Source organism: Adiantum capillus-veneris, chromosome 5, assembly GCF_014529385.1.
Source record: "Adiantum capillus-veneris isolate H3 chromosome 5, ASM1452938v2, whole genome shotgun sequence".
In the NCBI taxonomy this organism is placed as follows: domain Eukaryota; kingdom Viridiplantae; phylum Streptophyta; class Polypodiopsida; order Polypodiales; family Pteridaceae; genus Adiantum; species Adiantum capillus-veneris.
In genome coordinates this window covers 122,506,843-122,526,283 of record NC_140935.1, presented here as the reverse complement: position 1 = coordinate 122,526,283, position 19,441 = coordinate 122,506,843, and the positions used below count along the sequence as shown (strand labels likewise).

The window sequence follows — 19,441 nt, the reverse complement described above, 5'->3', positions numbered from 1 at the left end:
GAGGGACGCGAACGAATGATCAATATCATAAAAAAGTGCCGAATACAAGGGACGCGAAGAATCACATGAAAACGGGGCTCGCAAGTTGAGGAAAATGGCACATACTTCCCTTATACGCCACATCATTAGCATTGCCCCAACAAACTTTGAGGGCGTAGCACGGTCAACCAAGAGTTTATTTTGCAAGTTTCCGACCAAATAGCCCGGCTCTATACAAAGTTTAATCAAACGTGGCATATCCAAACTTTGAGCCAAAATCCTAGTCATCTTAAAAGGAAACTAGCATGGTCAAAATCAACTTTAAGGAACCATCTGCAAGGCACTTTTTGGTAAGGTAGCCCTTCGTGGTGAAGGGTCTTTAAAAGATCACCCTTCAATTGGGACGGGTAGTTGAATCAACATGTGTGTCTTTGGGAAGGGCTACACAAAAATATTGCCATGCATGTGCAGGGCGAGAGATAAAGGAAGGGCTAGAGATAAAGAAAAATCTCAAGCTTCCATGCATGGAGTATGCCACCAATTAGTAGGCATCAGTTGCATACTATTTTAAACACTAGCTACAACGCACCCTTGGCTGTGCCATTAATGCACAAAACATTAAAGTGGATGGCATATTAACCTAAAAAATGGTGGCAGGCATGCTCGGAACAAACATTTGTAGATGATGGGCTAAAGTCACATGCTCAGATAATGCAACAAACAATATCCTCTAGAACGCACTTACTTAGGGACAACTTTAAGGAACTCATGCCTCTTGAGAGGGCACTGACTTAGGGAGCACATATGTAAGTAAAGTGTCATGTAGCCTGTAATGGCTGTGACCTAGACCGCCCACCCTCTAGCCGTACAGCTAGGAGGGGGGAGTTCAGGGGGAGACTGCCCGGGCCGGAGTGCCTGGGCGGCCGGACCAATGTGGACTGCATGCCACACTAATATATTGGTCCTCATTGAAGGGCAACCTCACCAGTCTCACGGTTGGGTGGAGAGCAGTTGTTCTACCCCTCTCATGTGTAGTGTGTGTTGAGTGCATGCCCGGAGCGGCATGGCTATGCCCGTAGTGGCGTAGTGCATGCGTTCGTGTAGTTGTTACATGCATTTGACATTGGTATCAGAGCCGTGTCTTGGTTTGGGAGCGGCAAGACCGTTGTATTTCATTACGTACACACACTCCACTCATCAAGTCTCTCTCTTTCTCTCTCAAGCACAATTAAATCATTATTATCATTATCATTTAGCAAATTATTACAAGCTTTCATTACGTACACACACTCCACTCATCAAGTCTCTCTCTTTCTCTCTCAAGCACAATTAAATCATTATTATCATTACCATTCACTGTAGTAGCCACAGGCCACATGCGTCCAACCTTCCACCGCCACACATGCTACATTCAACAAGGCAAGTTGCCGTTGTCCACCGACTGAAGCCGCAACGCCGTCGCCATCTATCCTCAATTGCCACTGCCATTATCCTCAGCAGCAGAGTCGCCATTCAAGAAGGAGGGACAGCGTTGTAGCAGCCCACGATGCCGACATGCAGAGCACATGTAGAGGCGCTCGCACAAGGGCTAGTATAAGCTGCACAACTCGCTCATAGGCACACCAAAGAAGCTTGGGAGAAGATGGGATGTTTCTTCATCAAGCTGGCTACGGGTGCCGATCAAGTCGAGAAGAAGCTCTTGGATGAAATTAAAGCCATCCTGAAAAAGTTTTGCTACAGTGCGTTCTCTACCAGCGCTGCAGAGAGGAGAAGCAGCGAAGCTCGCGTGAGCAGAGAAGAGAAGGGCAGCTGCAAGCCAAGCGCCCTTCAGTATGCACCGGTGGCCACCCTCTAGGGAGATAGAGAAGTAGCTGCATAGTGGGAACAGACAGTAGGACGCACCACAGAAAAGATGCGGCCATAGCAGGCAGCGGGCAACCTCAACAGGTCGGTAGCGTAGCAGGCTGCGCTAGGTCGAGCACTTGGACAACAGGCACAAATTTTGGAAAAGATGGGAGATGGCGAAGGGAAACAACCAAGCACAATCATTAAACTGCACAGGAGGAAAAGAGAGCACTAGAAAGCGCTGCACAGTTGGCACCAAGAAAGAAACAAGAGGTCAGCGAGAAGTGCGTTGCAAGCAAAACATCAAGCCGCCAACCCTTTGCAGTAAAGCCAAGGAAATAGGCCCATCGCCTTTGGATGACGTGGGGGGCCCGATTATCGAAAATCCCCTCCCCACCGTCGTCAGGGCAGCTGCTGCCAACAGCGTCACGAGCTCGCTGGGAATCTTGCCATGAAGTGCCAACAGAGTGCCTGGTCCAACGCCAAACTCAGCCCCTGGGCCTGTGTATGATCAGCGTCGCGTGCTGAACTGCAACACAACCACCAGTGCTACCGCGTGTGCAGGTTGAAGAGCACGAGGCCGAGCAACATTCGCTAACAAAGAGAGCCTCTAAGGGTAGCCAAACAGCGTGCAAGAGCATCGTAGGTCAAGACGGCTGGGAGAGCAACCAAGGAGCGGGAGCGGATCTAGCAAGCGGACTCTAGCATGCAGGCAGTCGAGTAGCACTCTCGTAGGCAGAGAAGCTCGCACAAGAATAGGCCACCCAACCTCACACCTCTGCAGCGGTGCCGTCAACGTGCTCCTGCACCTCAACCTGACGACGGCCGCAACCTTGCTACCTCCATGATGACGCAGAGTCTCCAGCAAGCCCCACCCATACACAATTGGCCCTCCGTGGGCTCTCTTCAGCAAGCGCCCCCCCATTCCGCGAGTACAGAACTTGGCGCTCACCCTCGCCGCACAGAGTAAAAGGATAGGGCCCGACTCCCTCCTCTTGAAGTGCCCTAAAACTTCCTTTGTTTTTCTCACTGGCTGGCCGGCCAATGCTTCCAAGAATAATTAAAAGAGGCTGCCCCTCTTTGTCTCCATCAAATTCAAGGCTCACTCATTTCAAAAGCTGAAGGCTTGCAGTGAAAGCACAGACTTACAATTGAAGGAATCTAACTCAGACCCAAGCTTCTCTCTGCAACGGGAAATTCAGAGGATAAACAAGTATGCAGTGGACATGATGAAGGATGCCTTACCAGGCCCACTCTCAAGTGTCCTCAAGGAAGTCATATGGCAACAATGGTCAGCCATCCTCTTCAAATTGTATTCAGGACCTAGACTAAGGATGATTAACTGTTACTTACTGTTTTCTGAGGGTGGCCAACCCCTACTGTTGGGCTATGTAACAGTTTATGCTTTGTTTCTATATAAATTTATCACCTTTCTCAAAAAAAAAAAATTTCTGGAAGAAATCTAAAGTGTGGACGATGCGGGTACCTGCTCAATGCTCGCATAGGGCAGAACCCAAGGCTCGGGAAACATTTTTTGTGGACCAGGCTTTGGAACCTTTTCACACGCATATGAACATACTAACTGTAAATTTGAGAGGGATAATCACACTAGAAATCTCATATTATAACTAAAAAGTCCATAATTTGAACTGGCTTGAGAACCTTCTTGCCCAAACTTGAGCCGGCCATTTTTCATTTTGAACAGGCTTTGGATAAAGAGAACCTATCTTTTCCCGAGCCCTGGCAGAACCCTTTGACCGCCACAAAGTCACATAAAACAGGTGTGTAAAGCCACGCCGGTGGTGACACATAATCTCTGCGTGGATTGGCTCTCATAGAGGCCGGGGGTGACTATTTTCTTTACCCACACTTTATTAAAAATTGAACTTTGCTTCAAGTTTAAACCCCATAATTTTGAATGTAGTTTCAAATTTCTTATCCAACTGCAGTTTTACTGGTTCGATTTTGCGTAGTCGAAATTGGGTAACCTAAATAAACTAACGATAGCCCTCAGACCCTCAAATTATCTGTTCTTTGTTTGTGAGAGCTTCAAACTTACTAACCCGACAACAAAGGAAGAGCTCGTAGGATAGCTTTAGCGTTGGGATTGATAAACATTCCACATTAATGACCATAGTCTAATGACCATAGTCTGCATTCATACTGATTGGCTTTAAAATGTCTGAGGGATAAATCAAAGTTGTGTGCGTAGCCACACGGGAAATTGGATGGGGTCACAATGAATGTCTGTTCGTCAACTATTGTGTGATGGAATCCACACGGAGTGTCACCTAGGGTGAACATTTTTTTATGGGCTACATATATGCTCGCGGGATTCAGCGTAATTATGGCTACTATTTATGGCCTAACCATTATTGAAGCTAGCAAAGGCACGTAGTTTGATTTGGAAAAAATAGAGCTACAATAAAATCGTCTTTTTGAGCGTAGTACTCAATAAATATGAAAGTGAAGTGGTTGACCTATCAAGTTACTGTGATTGTCAACCGTTGACTTACAACAGTAGCCTTCTAGGCTCATAAAGTGGAGCCAATTATACAGCCATAGTGCTATGATTTGATCTTCATAATAAGGTCAAATCGCACCAGTAGATTATACTCACAGAAATGCGTATCTTCTGGTAAATTGGATGGAAATATCCAATGTGAATGATGCCTTGGAAGACAGTACTTTGCGGGAGTGGTCTTTTTGGCAGGAGTTGTTTGAGACGGAGTTCTCACATTAGACAAACCCTAAAAAGGTTTTGAAAGTTTTTCTACTTTTAGTTTCTCTTATGCCGCGCGTAGGCGTCTGGTTCCTCGTGAGTTTGTGGTTATCTCTCCAGGAACATAGAAGAGTAATGTGTGTGGCACCGACGGTTACTTTGGTGGTACTTTAGTGGTATGGGACATCTAAATTGCCACTGAATTAATTGTAGTCTTGGTGAAATGGGACGCCAAGACCTGTGCAAATACATTGACTCTTTGGCTTCTTAATTTACTTTGTCCGTAGTGACAAGTGTGAGCACATTACTCTGTCCGTAGTGACAAGTGTACTCTCGGTCCGCTACCCGTAGTGATTAAGCGTAATATTCACACGGGACATGCGTATGACTTGTTATGCGTTGTATGTTTGCTAGTTACCAATCATAGAGGTAGAGATTGCCACTTGCGCAGACAAGTAGGTAGTTTTTTGCCATATGATTAGGAGGCAACAAAATACAACTGTAGGTACTCTTCATAGCATATCCACGGAACATTCTATGGTGTGGTCATCACGACGTTTATTTGCAAATTTGTACACTTGATTACCATGTGTGGTTTCAAGCAGCTTAACAACTTTGTAGAAAGCTATATCACTATCCGTAGTTTGTTAGTGATGGAACTAGTAGATTGACTTGGATGCATGTAATTGCATCAGAGTTAAAACCACAGTAGTATGCATTAAATACTTTATGCATTACACATATATGTTGTGCGTAGACACAAGTTACTACAGATTGACTAGCACGTAGCTTGCTAGACCTCATGCTTTTGAGGACAAAAACCTTTTTGAAAAGGGGGAGAAACAGGAACAAGGCATTTGACTTGCACAAGATTGACACATGGTATGGTGTCACTAGAGATCTCTAGAGTTGTATGACTTGGTACACAGGTACAACTTGATATAGAGATGAGGTTATGGTTGGATAACCTGTCATAGTGTATATGCTGCCTTTCATCATAGGATGAATTACTAGTTAGAGTGTAATCTCTAATTATGTATCTGTAGTGACCTACTTCCTTGTTAGCCGTAGAGCTAATGCATAAGGTTATTTTTGGAAGGTCAAGGTGCACAGAGTTGTGCCAATACTTCCACGTTTCACGGAGTTGCATGTTTGAATTCATGTGTTGTGAGGCAGTACGGGTAGATAGGCGGATTAGTCCATCTATTGGATGTTCATGAGAGGAAATGGGAAATCATTTCCATAGATTCCATTAACAGATTACCTAATAAGTTGAGGAACTGACTTGATATGGGTGGTTATGGATAGAAATAAAATGACAAAGTTTATTGTCACAAAGAAATTGGTTAGAAGCCATGGTTGGCAAAAACTCTTTATTGCAAATCTCTATGAGCTATATGGCGTGCCCGCAGATATAGTAACAGATAGAGAAAGGATTGATAGTTCTTTTTGAAGGGAAATCTTCAAAGCTAGATGCTACTCTGAGTATGAGTATGGTAGATCATCTGCAGTCTGGTGATCAAAACCAAAGAGTTAACCAAATTCTAGAGAACATGTTGCGTCCTTATTTGGTGACTGGATCTATACCATTTGATGGTGTCCAGCTAAGATCTCTTATGGTTGTAGACCGTGAGAAGGAGATGTATGCTCTATGCGGCAAGCGAGAGCACAGATAACGCGAACCATTGCGCTAAAGGGTGTAGAAAGTAACCTTTGAAGGAGGTGAATTTGTGTTCTGAAACTTTCTGGGTAGTCAGAAACCAATAAAATCCTTAAAGAGATTGGGAACGTAGCATATAAACTTGAGTTACCGTAGAGTTCTCAAGTATATCTCGTCTTCCACATTAGTAAACTGAGGAGGTCAGTTTACAAGTTGGAGAACGTAGTTTTCTCCATAGATTGGTGAATCTGATTGAATCACCATGGATACCACATGATCCGGAAGGAATATAGGGTATTGAGATAGTACCTAGAGGTACTAGTTATGTGGACAGATGTAGACACAAAACTTGCTACTTGGATACGCCGTAGTGTGTTTTCCTTTATGTTTTCCATTTGTTTTCGAGGACAAAAACTCTTTTTAAGGGGGGGGCGGGGGGTAATGTTATGTAGCCTGTTAACGGCTGTGACCTAGACCGCCCACCCTCTAGCCGTAAAGCTAGGAGGGTGGAGTTTAGGGGGAGACCGCCCGGGCAGGAGTGCCTGGGCGGCCGGACCAATGTGGACGGCATGCCACACATATATATTGGTCCTCGGTGAGGGGCAACCTCACCAGTCTCACGGTTGGGTGGAGAGCAGTCAGTCTACCCCTCTCATGTGTAGTGTGTGTTGAGTGCATGCCAGGAGCGGCGTGGCTATGCCCGTAGTGGCGTAGTGCAGGTGCTCGTGTAGTTGTTACACGCATCTGACATAAAGTGTGTGTCTAGTATGGACTTGTAAGCTGGAGTGGGCTTACAAGTCACGTGGGAAGGCATCATCTGCAAGGCACGTGGGAAGGTAGCCCTTCGTGGTGGTGAAGGGTCTTTCAAAGATCACCTTTCAACTGGGAAGGGCAGTTGAATCAACTTGTCTGTCTCTGGGAAGGGCTACAAAAATATTGCCATGCATTTGCAGGGCTAGAGATAAAGGAAGGGCGGGAAGGGTTGCCAAATTCAACCCCATGGAGGGTAGGCCGGTGTTGCCAAATACCATGCTTCCTGTGTTCAAGGAAAAACATTTTCACAAATATCCAGAAATCCCTTCAACACAAATATGAACCGGAAATATTGAGAAATCATTTTTTGCACTCACTCGCAATTTTCCATTCCTTGTTCACTACCCGCAACCGCGCGCGCATGGCCCCGGTTATCTGATGATGGCCATATCTCACCACAAGGAGCTCTATTTGGAGAGTTGTTTGTACTGCCTTCCCTCACACATCGAGGGGCACACAGTGTATGCCATAGCTCACCCTGCCCAAAACCTGCTATTTTTTGCGAGACCGCACGTCAATGTCCGGAGAAGTGTGTGATGTCGGCTAGACAAGTGCTCTATATATAGCTCCAACACATAACACCCCCGATGTGCTATAAAATAAATAGTCCTAGCGTCACATATGCAACGAGTGGACGTGCTCTAAGCGACGTTATATTTTATATTTGTGATGCCCTTGCCATTGTATATGTGACACTATATTTTATATTAATAAGAGTCGGATAAGCGACGCTAGCCATCATATATGCGATGTGTTTTATATCATAAATGCGACGCGTTTCATTTTGAGTATGCGACGCGTTTGCATCGTGCATGCAAAATTTTTTGTATCATTGAGTGGCATCATGTTGCGTTCGCTAATACATTGTGTGGCAAATGGTAGAGCGTTTGCGACGTGCCATTAGCGGTGCTCAGAGCAATGCTTTTGGGTAGCTTATGGGATGCTCCCGGGTCCCCCACCCAGGTCTACATAACTTCAAGGGACACCTTCAGAGATGCCTGGAAACAACAAGAGAAAAGGTGTAGCAAAGTTTGAGCTGAACGTGAGCCTTTTAATTGGCATTTGTTGGCTTCAAGCAAGGTGTTGACATTCTTGAGAACACTCACGTGAAGGCTAGTGGTATTTGACGAATGCATTCAAAGGGGCTTTCCCGAGCCCCGCCGACCATGTTGGAGTCGTCCTTAATTAAGGTTTTGCGTTGCTCTAACTACAACAGTCATCAAAAGGGGAAAATTGGTGCATGTTGGGGTTTCACAAGATTCTGCGGCATCATACCTCTTGCGCTAGTACCAGCCTGACATCCTCACTATTTAGAACATGTTCCCCATATGCTTTATGTATCTTGCAAAAATGAAAGTTGGCTGTAGGGAAGGTAGCACGTTATCCTTGGCAGGACTCGAGAACCTACAAACAATGGCACATGTTTTGTTATGTATATTATTAGGGTCATTTACAGTTGATGGTCTTTCAAAAGAAGAACCTAGAAACAATTGCACACGTTTTGTTATGTATATTATTACTGAATGTTCTCACAAGCAGTAGAGAATTTCTAAATGTTTCTCTTTTGCAAGTTGTCTTGTCGGAGAGTAATTGGTCACACGATATATGTAGCATGCGGTGTAAAATATGGAACTCTCTAGATTAATCTTGGACATGGAGCTTTTTTCCCCGGGATGTAATCAGATATGTCTAGAAGATTTCTTTAACATTGCTCCGCATCATTGCTAGGAGCTAGGGTTCATGAGAGAAAACGGTTGTCCGAGATAGTCCTTATATGGCACATATGCCAAGTGTGGCACCTTGCAAAAACTACCAAAAGTTTTGATAAGCTCATTTTGGAATAAGGGCTCATGGTAGGCACTGATGCTTTAATAATTACAATTGTAAACATGTGAAATTACATTTTGTGCAGAGTTTTTTCAGGAATTTATGCCTTCACTCTAGCCAATGCATTTGATTGTACCGCCACAAGATCACATGCTACATTCTGTACGGGCCTTGTTGTGATCAAGTTGTATGCTAAATGGGGTCCCCATACCCGCTTTGGAAAAAAAAAAAAGAGTCTCAAGCTTCCAATCATGGAATATGCCACCACTAATTAGTAGGCATCAGAACCGCATACTAATGAAAACACCAGCTACGACGCACCCTTGGCTGTGCCATTATTGCACAAGACATTGAAGTGGATGACATATGTCACATTATTGACCTCAAAGAAGGTGGCAGGTATGCTTGGAACAAACATTTGTAGATGATGGGTTAAAGTCATATGCTGAGATATGCTGAGACACTGACTTAGGGAGCACATATGTAAGTAAAGTGTGTGTCTAGTATGGACTTGTAAGCTGTAGTGGGCTACCCTGATTGAACATTTTGTGAGGCAATGAACTTCCATGTACGCACTTTCACTACTGAAGACCATGCTTTAGTTGAACGTATGGAAACTATATATATGACATGCTTGAAAAGGCAGAAGTCCAAAGATGTGGTTTTGGGGAAGACATCTGGCCTTCAATTGTTATGTTAAGCAAAACACTAAGTTTTCTCTTTGTCATTGTGATGGGATGATCCCAGAGCACAAACGGAGTTTTGTCAATGCTAATCAGATGCCGGCAACTGGTGTTTTTGGAAGACATCTGGCGTGCAGTTTGCTTTTTTATTACTGTAAACAAAACACTAAGTTTTCTTGTGATCATTTTGATGGGATCGCAGGAGCACACAGGGATTTTGATAGGTGCTAATCAGATGTCAATTGGTGTTTTTGGGAGACATCTGGCCTGCAGTTTGCTGTTTTGTTACTTTAAACAAACCAACACATTTTTCCCCTTTTATCTTTGTGAGGGGATCCCAGGAGCACACAGGGTTTTTTTTATCAATGCTACTCAGATGTCAACATTGCAATGTGAGGTTGATATGATCTACAACATCTGTACTGAGACGAGTAGCGTGCAAGCGAAACATTGGCATAACCCCAAAATCTGGCTGCTTCTTGAAATGAGAAAGAAAATCCACAAATACGTCTGCTACCTCAGAAGTTTACACTTCTGGGAATTCAAGGCCACAGAATTATGGGATAAGAGAATTCGACGGATAAAAGACTTGACATAATAATATGCCAATCACACACAAAGGCATTAATGATCCAATATACTTCAACACATCGAGCTTCTCTGACAATTCCAAAAGATATAATGTACAATTTGCTGGAGCCAAGCAGCCATACAGTATGCATGGGACCAATATATGTTACATTCTATAAAATTGCAGAAATGAAGTTCTGAATCAGGTCCAAAAGTCACCCTGCAATTAAATTACTTACTGGCGGTCCAGATGTTGGATCAGCTGGGTAGTGCTTCCAGTAGCCAAGCACACCGTCGCGCAGCTTTATGGTGGGAGAGAGACGAGTAGCATTCGGCCGAAACACTGGCGGCGGGTCGCTTCTTCTTGTGGTGCAGGGATGTCAAACTCGCGGTACTGGTCGACAATTATCTGCGGCCATGAGCATCATATTGTTTGTGGTTTTCTGGTAACCGGTGAATATGCACCCAAGTGCTTGATGTGGCCTCTTCAACTTGCAGGCCAATATTGGTCATTGACACATTATTAACTTTTTTACAGAGTGAGGCATGTCCTCCTGGGCATGAGGGTGTGGATGCCACTGTGGCATTCCCTGGCGCGTACTGACGTGATGGTAGTGCAGCTGATGGAGGTGGAGGAACCAGAACAAATTCTTCTGCATTTGCTTCACCGTCGACCACAACATACACAGTGGGAGAGGCTGGACAGGCAGCAGACACATGAGGGCCTTGGTCGGGGGCGCGCCTGTCGAAGTACTTGGAGCAGCATGAGTGACGGCAGGCATGGCCGCCTGTTTCCAGATGTGGAAGAGGTGCTTGGCAAGGGCGACCACGTGGCGGGAGTGAGGGTACTTGCGCAGCTTGTTGACAACCTTGCCCATGCCCGTGGTGTAGAGCAGGGCGAAGAGCTCCTTGATTTTCCAAGAGCCAATATCCTGAGTAGTAGTTGGTGATGAGAGCTGCTGGAGTTGGGCTGAGATGGCGGAGGCAGAGTCTTGCAAGGCCTCCAGGACAGCCTGCGGGTTCGCCTTGGGCACCTTGGGGTGCAGAATGGACTTCTTGAGGACCAGCACCACGCGCTTCAGCTCGGCAAGTTTAGGATCCTCCTCCAGTATTGACGCAGAACCGGTGATGTCGTCCAGCTGCAAGGCAGGAATGTTCAGGAGAGAATCTTGCGACGCCATGGCTGCTGAATTGCTTTCTGGACAGAATGCAATACAAACCCTAGTTTCTCTCTGTTTCGCAGGCACGCAGGTCGTCAGGAAGGCGCTTCTTCTATTGCTTTGTGTTGCAGCTGATGAGAGGCTTATAACAATGTGCCACTAATTTATAGGAGGTTAGCCTATCTGGAAAAACAAATAGCATTGCGCTGGAAGGCTGGGTGTTGCCTTTGCAATCCAAGCTCTTGGATTAGAATCTACGTAATCAAATCTCTTGATAAGACTCTGTGTAAAAATTGCTCAACTAGCAGATAACGATAACCAATATAGTCAATCGTGTATAAAAAGATTGTAATCAGCTAGAAAAGTGTGTCCGTCCGCTACGCGTTTGGTAGATTTCGGAATTCTTTCCTTGAAAATATAACTGGGAGAGATCAACTGTGATCGTCAATGCAGATCAAACTGTGATCCTTAATGCCTATGATGTGATGTAACAATCACCCGCCGGGTCTTACCCCAAAACAGTATGTCCATAGACACACCTTAGTGCCATAGAGAGAGCAAGAAATCCACACTAGTGAACTGCCGAGCTCTTATGGACAACCATCCTTGTAGAGCTCAGTTGCTGTGAGTTGAAGAGTATAAAAAACTCAACTTGAGTGTCGCACTGAAAACATGTAGTGGAAAAAACGACACCTTAGATATCCGTAATGACAAGACTCTTGCTTGCTCAGTAACATCGATGGGTAGTCCACTGGGTAGGTTTGTTCCAGCTAGAGAACAAACACCCAAGCAATGCCAGCAATTGGGCCTTACCCGAGATCTGTCAATGACTCGTAGCCAGCATGTGTGGCTCATGGCCCTTATGGCAATTAGTGTTCAATCGACGAATCGATGAAGACTAATGTGAATGGCATCTTGGCCAAGTTCTAGCCGAGAGTTAGAGCACCGTGGCTTAAGTTGATTCACAAGCAAAACATATTCATTATTCATTGAGAGAAATAAGAAAGAGAGAGAAGAAGACCATGCTGGGTTGAGAAACTTTTCTTAAATTTTGAGAGTGTGTGCCCAATCTGTGTGTTACGCATCTTATGGCTGACTTGTATGAATTTCAAATTTTAGGTTCCTTTAGTAACAAACAAGCATGTTAAACAATCCAGAACGTATCTTGTCCTTGACAAAGTGTCTGGTGTTATAGCGGAAGCATATTTCATGAGGTGGTAGAATTGAATCGACCTACCTAGCATATTTCATGAGGTGGTAGAATTGAATCTACCTACCTAGCATACCGTGCATGCAAAATTTGAAGCCGTTGGCAATAGTGATGGCTTCAAACGTGAGAGCTAAAACCATAAGGGCCTTGTACTATTTAAACTGGTAGGGATTCTGCGAAGTGATATTTTTGCCAGTTCTTCACAGGTATATCATATACACCCTCAGGTATCATTTACGCTCGTCTGGTACGTAATGAAGAAAAACTTGCAGACATATTGACAAATTCCCCTCAGTGAGTATGTGTGTAGCATATTCCAAACGCTGGAAATGTCGAGCCTTGCTTCACATAAGTACTTATGGAGTTTCTGTGCTCATAGCTAACGGAGACTCCTGCTAATAGACAGATGTCGTAGCAAAGGAAAATCGACCTTGTCGAGCAATTTCAACCAAAATTGGCTAGTGTTGTGTGGCAAGCATCCTTTGTCGACTTCTAGAAGCAGTGACCATTAGTCAGCCATGCCAAGTACTTTGCACCCTTCATCAAGTCGAGCAATAGGTTGTGCCGATCATCTCCTTGAGATTCTAAAGCATCGTGAATTTGCTATGCTTTTGCATCAAAGTGAACCGCTGAGAAGCCGGGCTTCGGAGCCAGGTGGTTGGGAGTCAAGCCGTGCTTGATTCGTGTTTTTAAGCTTATCTTTGGACTTTTACCAACAATGTAGGCAACAAAATTTAATGTTTTAGATAACTGTCACAAGCCATGCTTGTGCTTGGAGTGCAGAAGATGCACTTTCTGTGATGCATGTAGAGATATGCAATAGAGGTGATACTTTCTCTATTTGAAGAATACGCTTCCTAAGCAATACACAGCCTTGCCGTTAGAAACATCATAACCATGTCATACTCAAGCCATGCTTGATTCAAGTTGGCAAGGGAAGCATGGGTCTTATGCCAATAATGGATGCAACATGGCATGCATAAAACAATTTTTCCAATGATGAATATGTCCCATATGCTGAAGGCGTATGTATGCAATTTTGTACATGAATGATCAGCATATTAGCTAATCTTCCATGCCAAGAAATGTAAGTGACTAAAGTTAATACTATCCATGTTGGACTGACAATCAAGCCTTGCTTGATAAAGTCCAATCTACCCCTTGGGCGGCCATCATGGCATAAATTGATGTTCACAAACCAATTTGAATGTAATGGGAAAATCGAAACATGAGTACCTGGAATTGTGTCAGAGTTTCCAATATGCCTCGCAATATGCCGAAGGATTTTCAGATACCAACGCCGCTTGAATCCTTGAATGCTTTATCCCCTAGACAACCGATTGTGGCGGATACAATCGTCGAGTCCATGTCTACTTGTACATGTTAACGTGAATTCCATCATAGGATTGTTTTCGAATCAGTTCTGTTTTGCTGGGACATCGTCCTGAAACTCGACAGCTCCTCCGCCCCGGATCTCCGAGCTGGGCGAAGCAAGACGTCAAACTCCGGAGAGGTGTGTGCCCGGGGTGGGCATGCCCCTTTAACTGTTTAATTATCCAAAGGCCCTCCCCTTGGGCGGCTGCATGTGAAAGACACGGAGGTGAGCGATGGCGATGATTTTTGGTAGCGTAGGGGGCGAAGCTGCGCTCACCCTGCCCGCTACAGAGCGCAGATGCAGAGCGTGGTGAAGCGCGTTTTCTCCAGCAGGCCCGCGTGCACGCTTTTTGGTACGCCTGTGTTGCAAACGGCCTCCCCCTGCCGAGCTCCTCCTTATTTGTAAGGGTTTGCTCCCACGGCTGGGTCGACCTTTGTCTTCTTCGGCTTGTGGTTTCAAGGGGCCATGCCCACGGCCCTGCTTCATGTTGGGATTAAAGCCCAAGTGGCCTCTTATACGGATATGGCCGCCCGCCCGCCTAACTCACTTATCTCTAGCTCTTTGTGTATACTCACATATACTTTTGTGGATAATAAGGTTTTGGGAGATAACCCTTCAAAACAGTGTTCTCTATGTACTGTGTACTGTAAGCTCTCTGTGCATCTGTGTGTGTGTGTGTGTGTGTGTGTGTGTGTGTGTGTGAGTCGATCCACGCTCCGCTCCGCAACTGCAATTGGTATCAGAGCTTGGTTCAGTGCGTATTTGTGTAATCGCGCGCGTGCACACTTTTCATACAGATTCTCGATCCGAAGTTTGGAAATTCACACTCGGCGTTCCGAGAGCATTTCCAGGAGGTGACCTACGGTTTTACCCCCCTTTCGAAGCCGTTTATGCCCTCAGAATTTGGTTTTGAGCACTATATCAGAAGATAGGTTTCAGCCGCAAAGAAACCCGCCGTCTTGTGTAGATTGGCAAGCAAGAGGTGGTCGGCATCAATATCGGATCGACATACATCACTCATTCGTCTTCAAAGCATCATCTCTAGACCAGGTACACATATATATCATCAGATATATATATTGTAGTCTGCATTGCTACTCTTGTGTTGCCAGGTTCTAGGGGAGGTGTGGCCATACGACGGCTTGACACCACTGGCATGTATTGCAGATTGATGTACTGTGAGTGTGGGTCTGCTAGTTGTGAGTCACGCTAGCAGACAGACCGCTGCAATGGTCATAAGACAATGATTGGTCTATTGTAGGATGTATGCTAGTTCTGGGCAGTTTGCTGTGCCATTTGTGATGGTCGTGTGTGAGGTTTTTGAAGCCGAGCACTAGGGGCTGGGTTACCATGTGTGAGGTGGATTAGGCTGTTGGAGTTCCCCTCTACACGCATCCTCTTCGGCGACTTTTATCCCATAGGATGTATGACTTTGTGTAGACACTGGATTGCATCTTATGCGTCAGGCCGTTAAGGCATTGTTCCGGATTCAGTCTTGAGACAGATAAAGGTTCTGTGATCGCCCAGACAGGAGACAGTGTATGCTTATAGGATAGCATATTACAAAGATTTTTAGATTTGTCAGTGGTTAGCTAATAATGGTTGTTTTTAAGCTATCTTTTGGTTCCCAGATCTCAGTTTACACGGGAAACTCTGTCAAAAATTTTCCAAAATACTGACAGTTCGTGAGGAAAGGTGTTCAGCTTGTTGTTTACAGCTTGTTTACTGTGTACAGAGGCCAGTGTACAGGGGAGACTCTGTTGGATTTTTCCCAGAAGTAAACAGTTTGGTAGATATGACATCTTGTCAAAGTGAGACTCTTTACAACATAAAGAAGCTGGATGGCACAAACTTTCCATTATGGAAGAAGCAGATTGGCAGGTTTTGGTGCAGAAAAAACAAGTGAAGCCACTGAAGCTCAAAGGAGAGAGACCAGAAGGTATGGCTGAAGATGAGTGGGAAGAGCTTGACGAGTTAGCTTGTTCCACAATCATGCTGACACTTGCAGAAAATGTTTACTTCTACGTAACAGAAGTGACTACAGGGTATGGCGTATGGCAAAAGCTATGTGGTATGTACGAGAAACAAAGTGCTGCTTCTCAGATTTACTGGATCAAGAAATTGGTGGATTTGAAGATGAAGGAAGGGACAGCCATGTCAAATCATCTCAATGAATTTCACACAATTTTTAGCCAGTTAACAGCACAGGAGATAGTCTTTCCAGATTCAGTGAAGGCTATGTTTCTCTTAATGACTTTGCCAGACAGTTGGGATACTTTTCGTACAACGTTAAGTAATTTTTTCGCGCCAGAAGGTCTTACAAGTGCCAATGTAGAAGGCATCTTGTTCACAGAGGAAGTGAACATCAAGAACATTGACAAAGGAAAAGGAAATAGTGCTTTGGTCGTTCGAGGGAGACAACACTCTAAAGAGAAGAAGGGTAAGAAAACACAAAACCGAAGTAAGTCTCGTGACTCGAAGTCAAAGGATGACATAGAATGCTACCATTGTGGCAAGAAGGGTCCCATGAAGAGAGATTGTACGAAGTGGAAACAAGAAAAAGGAAAAACAAAGAGTTCTGAGCAAGATGAAACTAAGAGTTCAGTGAAGATTGAAGAGGTGAATGTCACAGGATCTGGTTCAGACAGTGATTCTGGTATAGCAGTTGGTGACATCTTCCTCACAAGAAATCTTGATTCTGTTTGCTTGACTGCAGAGGATGGACATGCTATGAGTGATTGGATTATCGACTCAGGGGCATCTTTACATGTTTCTCCACACAAAGAGTGGTTTACATCATATGTGGCTACTAAAGATTATGTCAGACTTGGCAATGAGCAGGTTCGTGACATACTTGGAGTGGGAGACGTACAATTGAAGTTTCAGAATGGGTCTTCTTTATGGCTCAAGAATGTCAGACATGTTCCAGCAATGCGAAAGAGCTTAATCAGTACAGGGAAGTTGGATGATGCGGGTTATGTGATAGTTTTTGGGAACAGTGCTTGGAAGATCTCCAAAGGTTCGATCACTATAGCACATGGCAGCAAGTCAGGAACTCTGTACACTTTACATCTTTCAGAGGTTAAAAACCATGTAATTAATGTGATTGAGCAGCCAAGTGTGTCACTGTGGCATCGTAGGATGGGACATATGTCAAAAAGAGGAATGGAAATACTTTCTCATTATGGTTTTCATTTCAAGATTTCGAGTTTTGTGAGCATTGTGTTTATGGTAATCAAACACTGGAACCGCATAGATCAAAGAGGAGTCGTAGGGACGAACGATTAGCTCTTGTGCACATTGATCTATGCGGACCAATGCCTAGTTTGTCACTAGGGGGAGCAGCGTACTTTTGTACATTCATAGATGACTATTCTCGCAAAGTATGGGTTTACTTCTTGAAGCACAAGGATGAGGTGCTCAAGGTCTTTAAGACATTCTTGCAGCTTGTGGAGAATCAAAGTGGTCAGAAGTTGAAGTGCTTGAGAACTGACAATGGTGGAGAGTACGTTTCCAAAGCTTTTCAAGACTTTTGTGAAGCAAAAGGGATTAAGTGGGAACTTATTACACCATATAATCCTTCACAGAATGGGGTTGCAGAACGTATGAATAGAACCATACAAGAGAAGGTCAGAAGCATGTTGTCAAATGGTGAGTTGCCTGATGGATTTTGGGCGGAAGCAGTGGCTACAGCAGTCCATTTGATCAACAGGTCTCCTAGTAGGGTTCTGGATAAGAGTGCAGTGGCCGAGATGTTATGGACAGGCAAGGCACCTTCGTATAAGCATCTCAGAGTCTTTGGTTGTGAAGCTTATAGGCATATTCCTAAGGAGTTCAGGAATAAGTTAGAACCAAAGAGCAAGAAGTGTATATTTCTTGGCTACGGAGAATCGGGCGAGATGGGTTACCGGCTTTGGGATCCTGATTTCAGAAAACTTATTCGTAGCAATGATGTGCATTTCAATGAAGCCAAGTTTCATGCTAAGCCAGAGAAGACAAAGGAGATCAAAAGAGTTGTCTTCAGGGAAGATGGACCTAGTGCTAGCACATCAAGACAACATGGTCAGGCTCAGGAACATCCTATAGTGGCTAGAGAGGTAGAATCAGTTGTGGTGAGACATTCTAAGTGTGTCTCCAAACCATCTGATCGTTATGTGCCATCTCTAAATTATGTCATGCTCACAGATTGCGGAGAACCATCTTGTTATAAGGAAGCATTACAAGTGGTTGACTCAAAAAAATGGCAGTTGGCCATGCAGTCAGAGATGACAGATCTGCATAAAAACCAGACATGGAAGCTGGTTAAATTACCACAGGGCAAAAAGGCTCTACCTTGTAAATGGGTTTACAGGTATAAGATCACCGCTCATGATAGTCAGCCAAAGTACAAAGCAAGGCTTGTTGCCAAGGGCTTTATGCAAGAACAAGGCATTGACTTTGATGAATTATTCTCTCCAGTGGTCAAGATGACTACATTGAGATGCTTTCTTGCATTGGTTGCTATTGGATTTGGTGTTGCACCAAATGGATTTCAAGACAGCGTTCTTGCATGGTGATTTAGATGTGGAAATTTACATGCAGCAGCCAGAAGGGTTTGTTGAGAAAAGCAAGGAAGATTTGGTATGCCAGTTGTTGTTAAAAAGTCTTTATGACTTAAAACAATCACGAAGGGCATGGTACCATAGGTTCCACCAGTTTATGCTTTCACAAGGCTACAAACGTAGTGAATTCGATCACTGTCTATATACAAAGAAGGCTAAGGATGGCAGTTGGCTGATCGTTATTTTGTATGTGGATGACATGTTGATTGCTGGCAAACACTTGGAAGAAATTTCAGCTTTGAAGTCAAAGATGACAAAATAGTTTGACATGAAAGACATGGGTGAGGCAAGTCATATACTTGGTATGCGCATTGAGAGAGACAGATCAAAGAAGTTGGTTTGGTTATCTCAAATAGAGTATATTGACAAGGTTTTGCAACGTTTCAATATGGAGAAGGGAAAGGCATTGAGGTGTTCCATTGCCACCATATGTGAAACTTAGCAAACAAGATTGTCCTGTGTCTAAGGAAGAAAGGCTGAAATGGATAGGATTCCATATGCGTATGCAGTGAGTAGTTTGATGTATGCAATGATTGCTACACGTCCGGATATTGCATTTGCAGTGGGAGTGGTTAGCAGATATATGTCAAATCCCGGCAAGGAACATTGGGAGGTAGTGAAAGGTATCATGAGATACTTAAAACATACAAAGAGTATGCGCATATGTTATGGTAGTCAGGATTTGAGTGTCAGAGGATACACTGACTCAGATTATGCAAGAGACTTGGATAAGAGGAGATCTACATCAGGCTATGTCTTTACATTGGCTGGAGGTGCCATATCATGGCGATCTCGATTACAAGATTGTGTTACGCAGTCTACTACAGAAGCCGAGTATGTTGCAGAAATGAGGCATGCAAAGAAGCTATTTGGCTTGGTAGATTGGTAGCAGACTTGGGAATCAAAGTATATATGCCAGAGTTATATTGTGATAGTCAAAGTGCTATACAATTGGCAAAGAATCCAGTGTTCCATTCGAAGACTAAGCATATTGAT

At 44.3% G+C, this 19,441-nt stretch overlaps 1 protein-coding gene and 1 pseudogene across 2 annotated transcripts in view; both read right to left on the bottom strand.

The window, feature by feature from the left end:
* LOC147458020 (uncharacterized) overlaps positions 1-3,494 on the bottom strand; it is a 43,664-nt pseudogene extending 40,170 nt beyond the window's left edge. The window contains exon 1 of the transcript XR_015188178.1: positions 1,330-3,494. The product of XR_015188178.1 is annotated as an uncharacterized LOC147458020 (transcript). The remainder of the gene's footprint in view (positions 1-1,329) is intronic.
* Positions 3,495-10,125: 6,631 nt separating this feature from the next.
* Positions 10,126-11,607, bottom strand: LOC147458019 (uncharacterized). The gene has a single exon (XM_086512781.1). The coding sequence runs from the start codon at positions 11,278-11,280 to the stop codon at positions 10,609-10,611; it is 672 nt and encodes a 223-aa protein (XP_086368907.1). The 5' UTR covers positions 11,281-11,607; the 3' UTR covers positions 10,126-10,608.
* Positions 11,608-19,441: the final 7,834 nt, after the last annotated feature.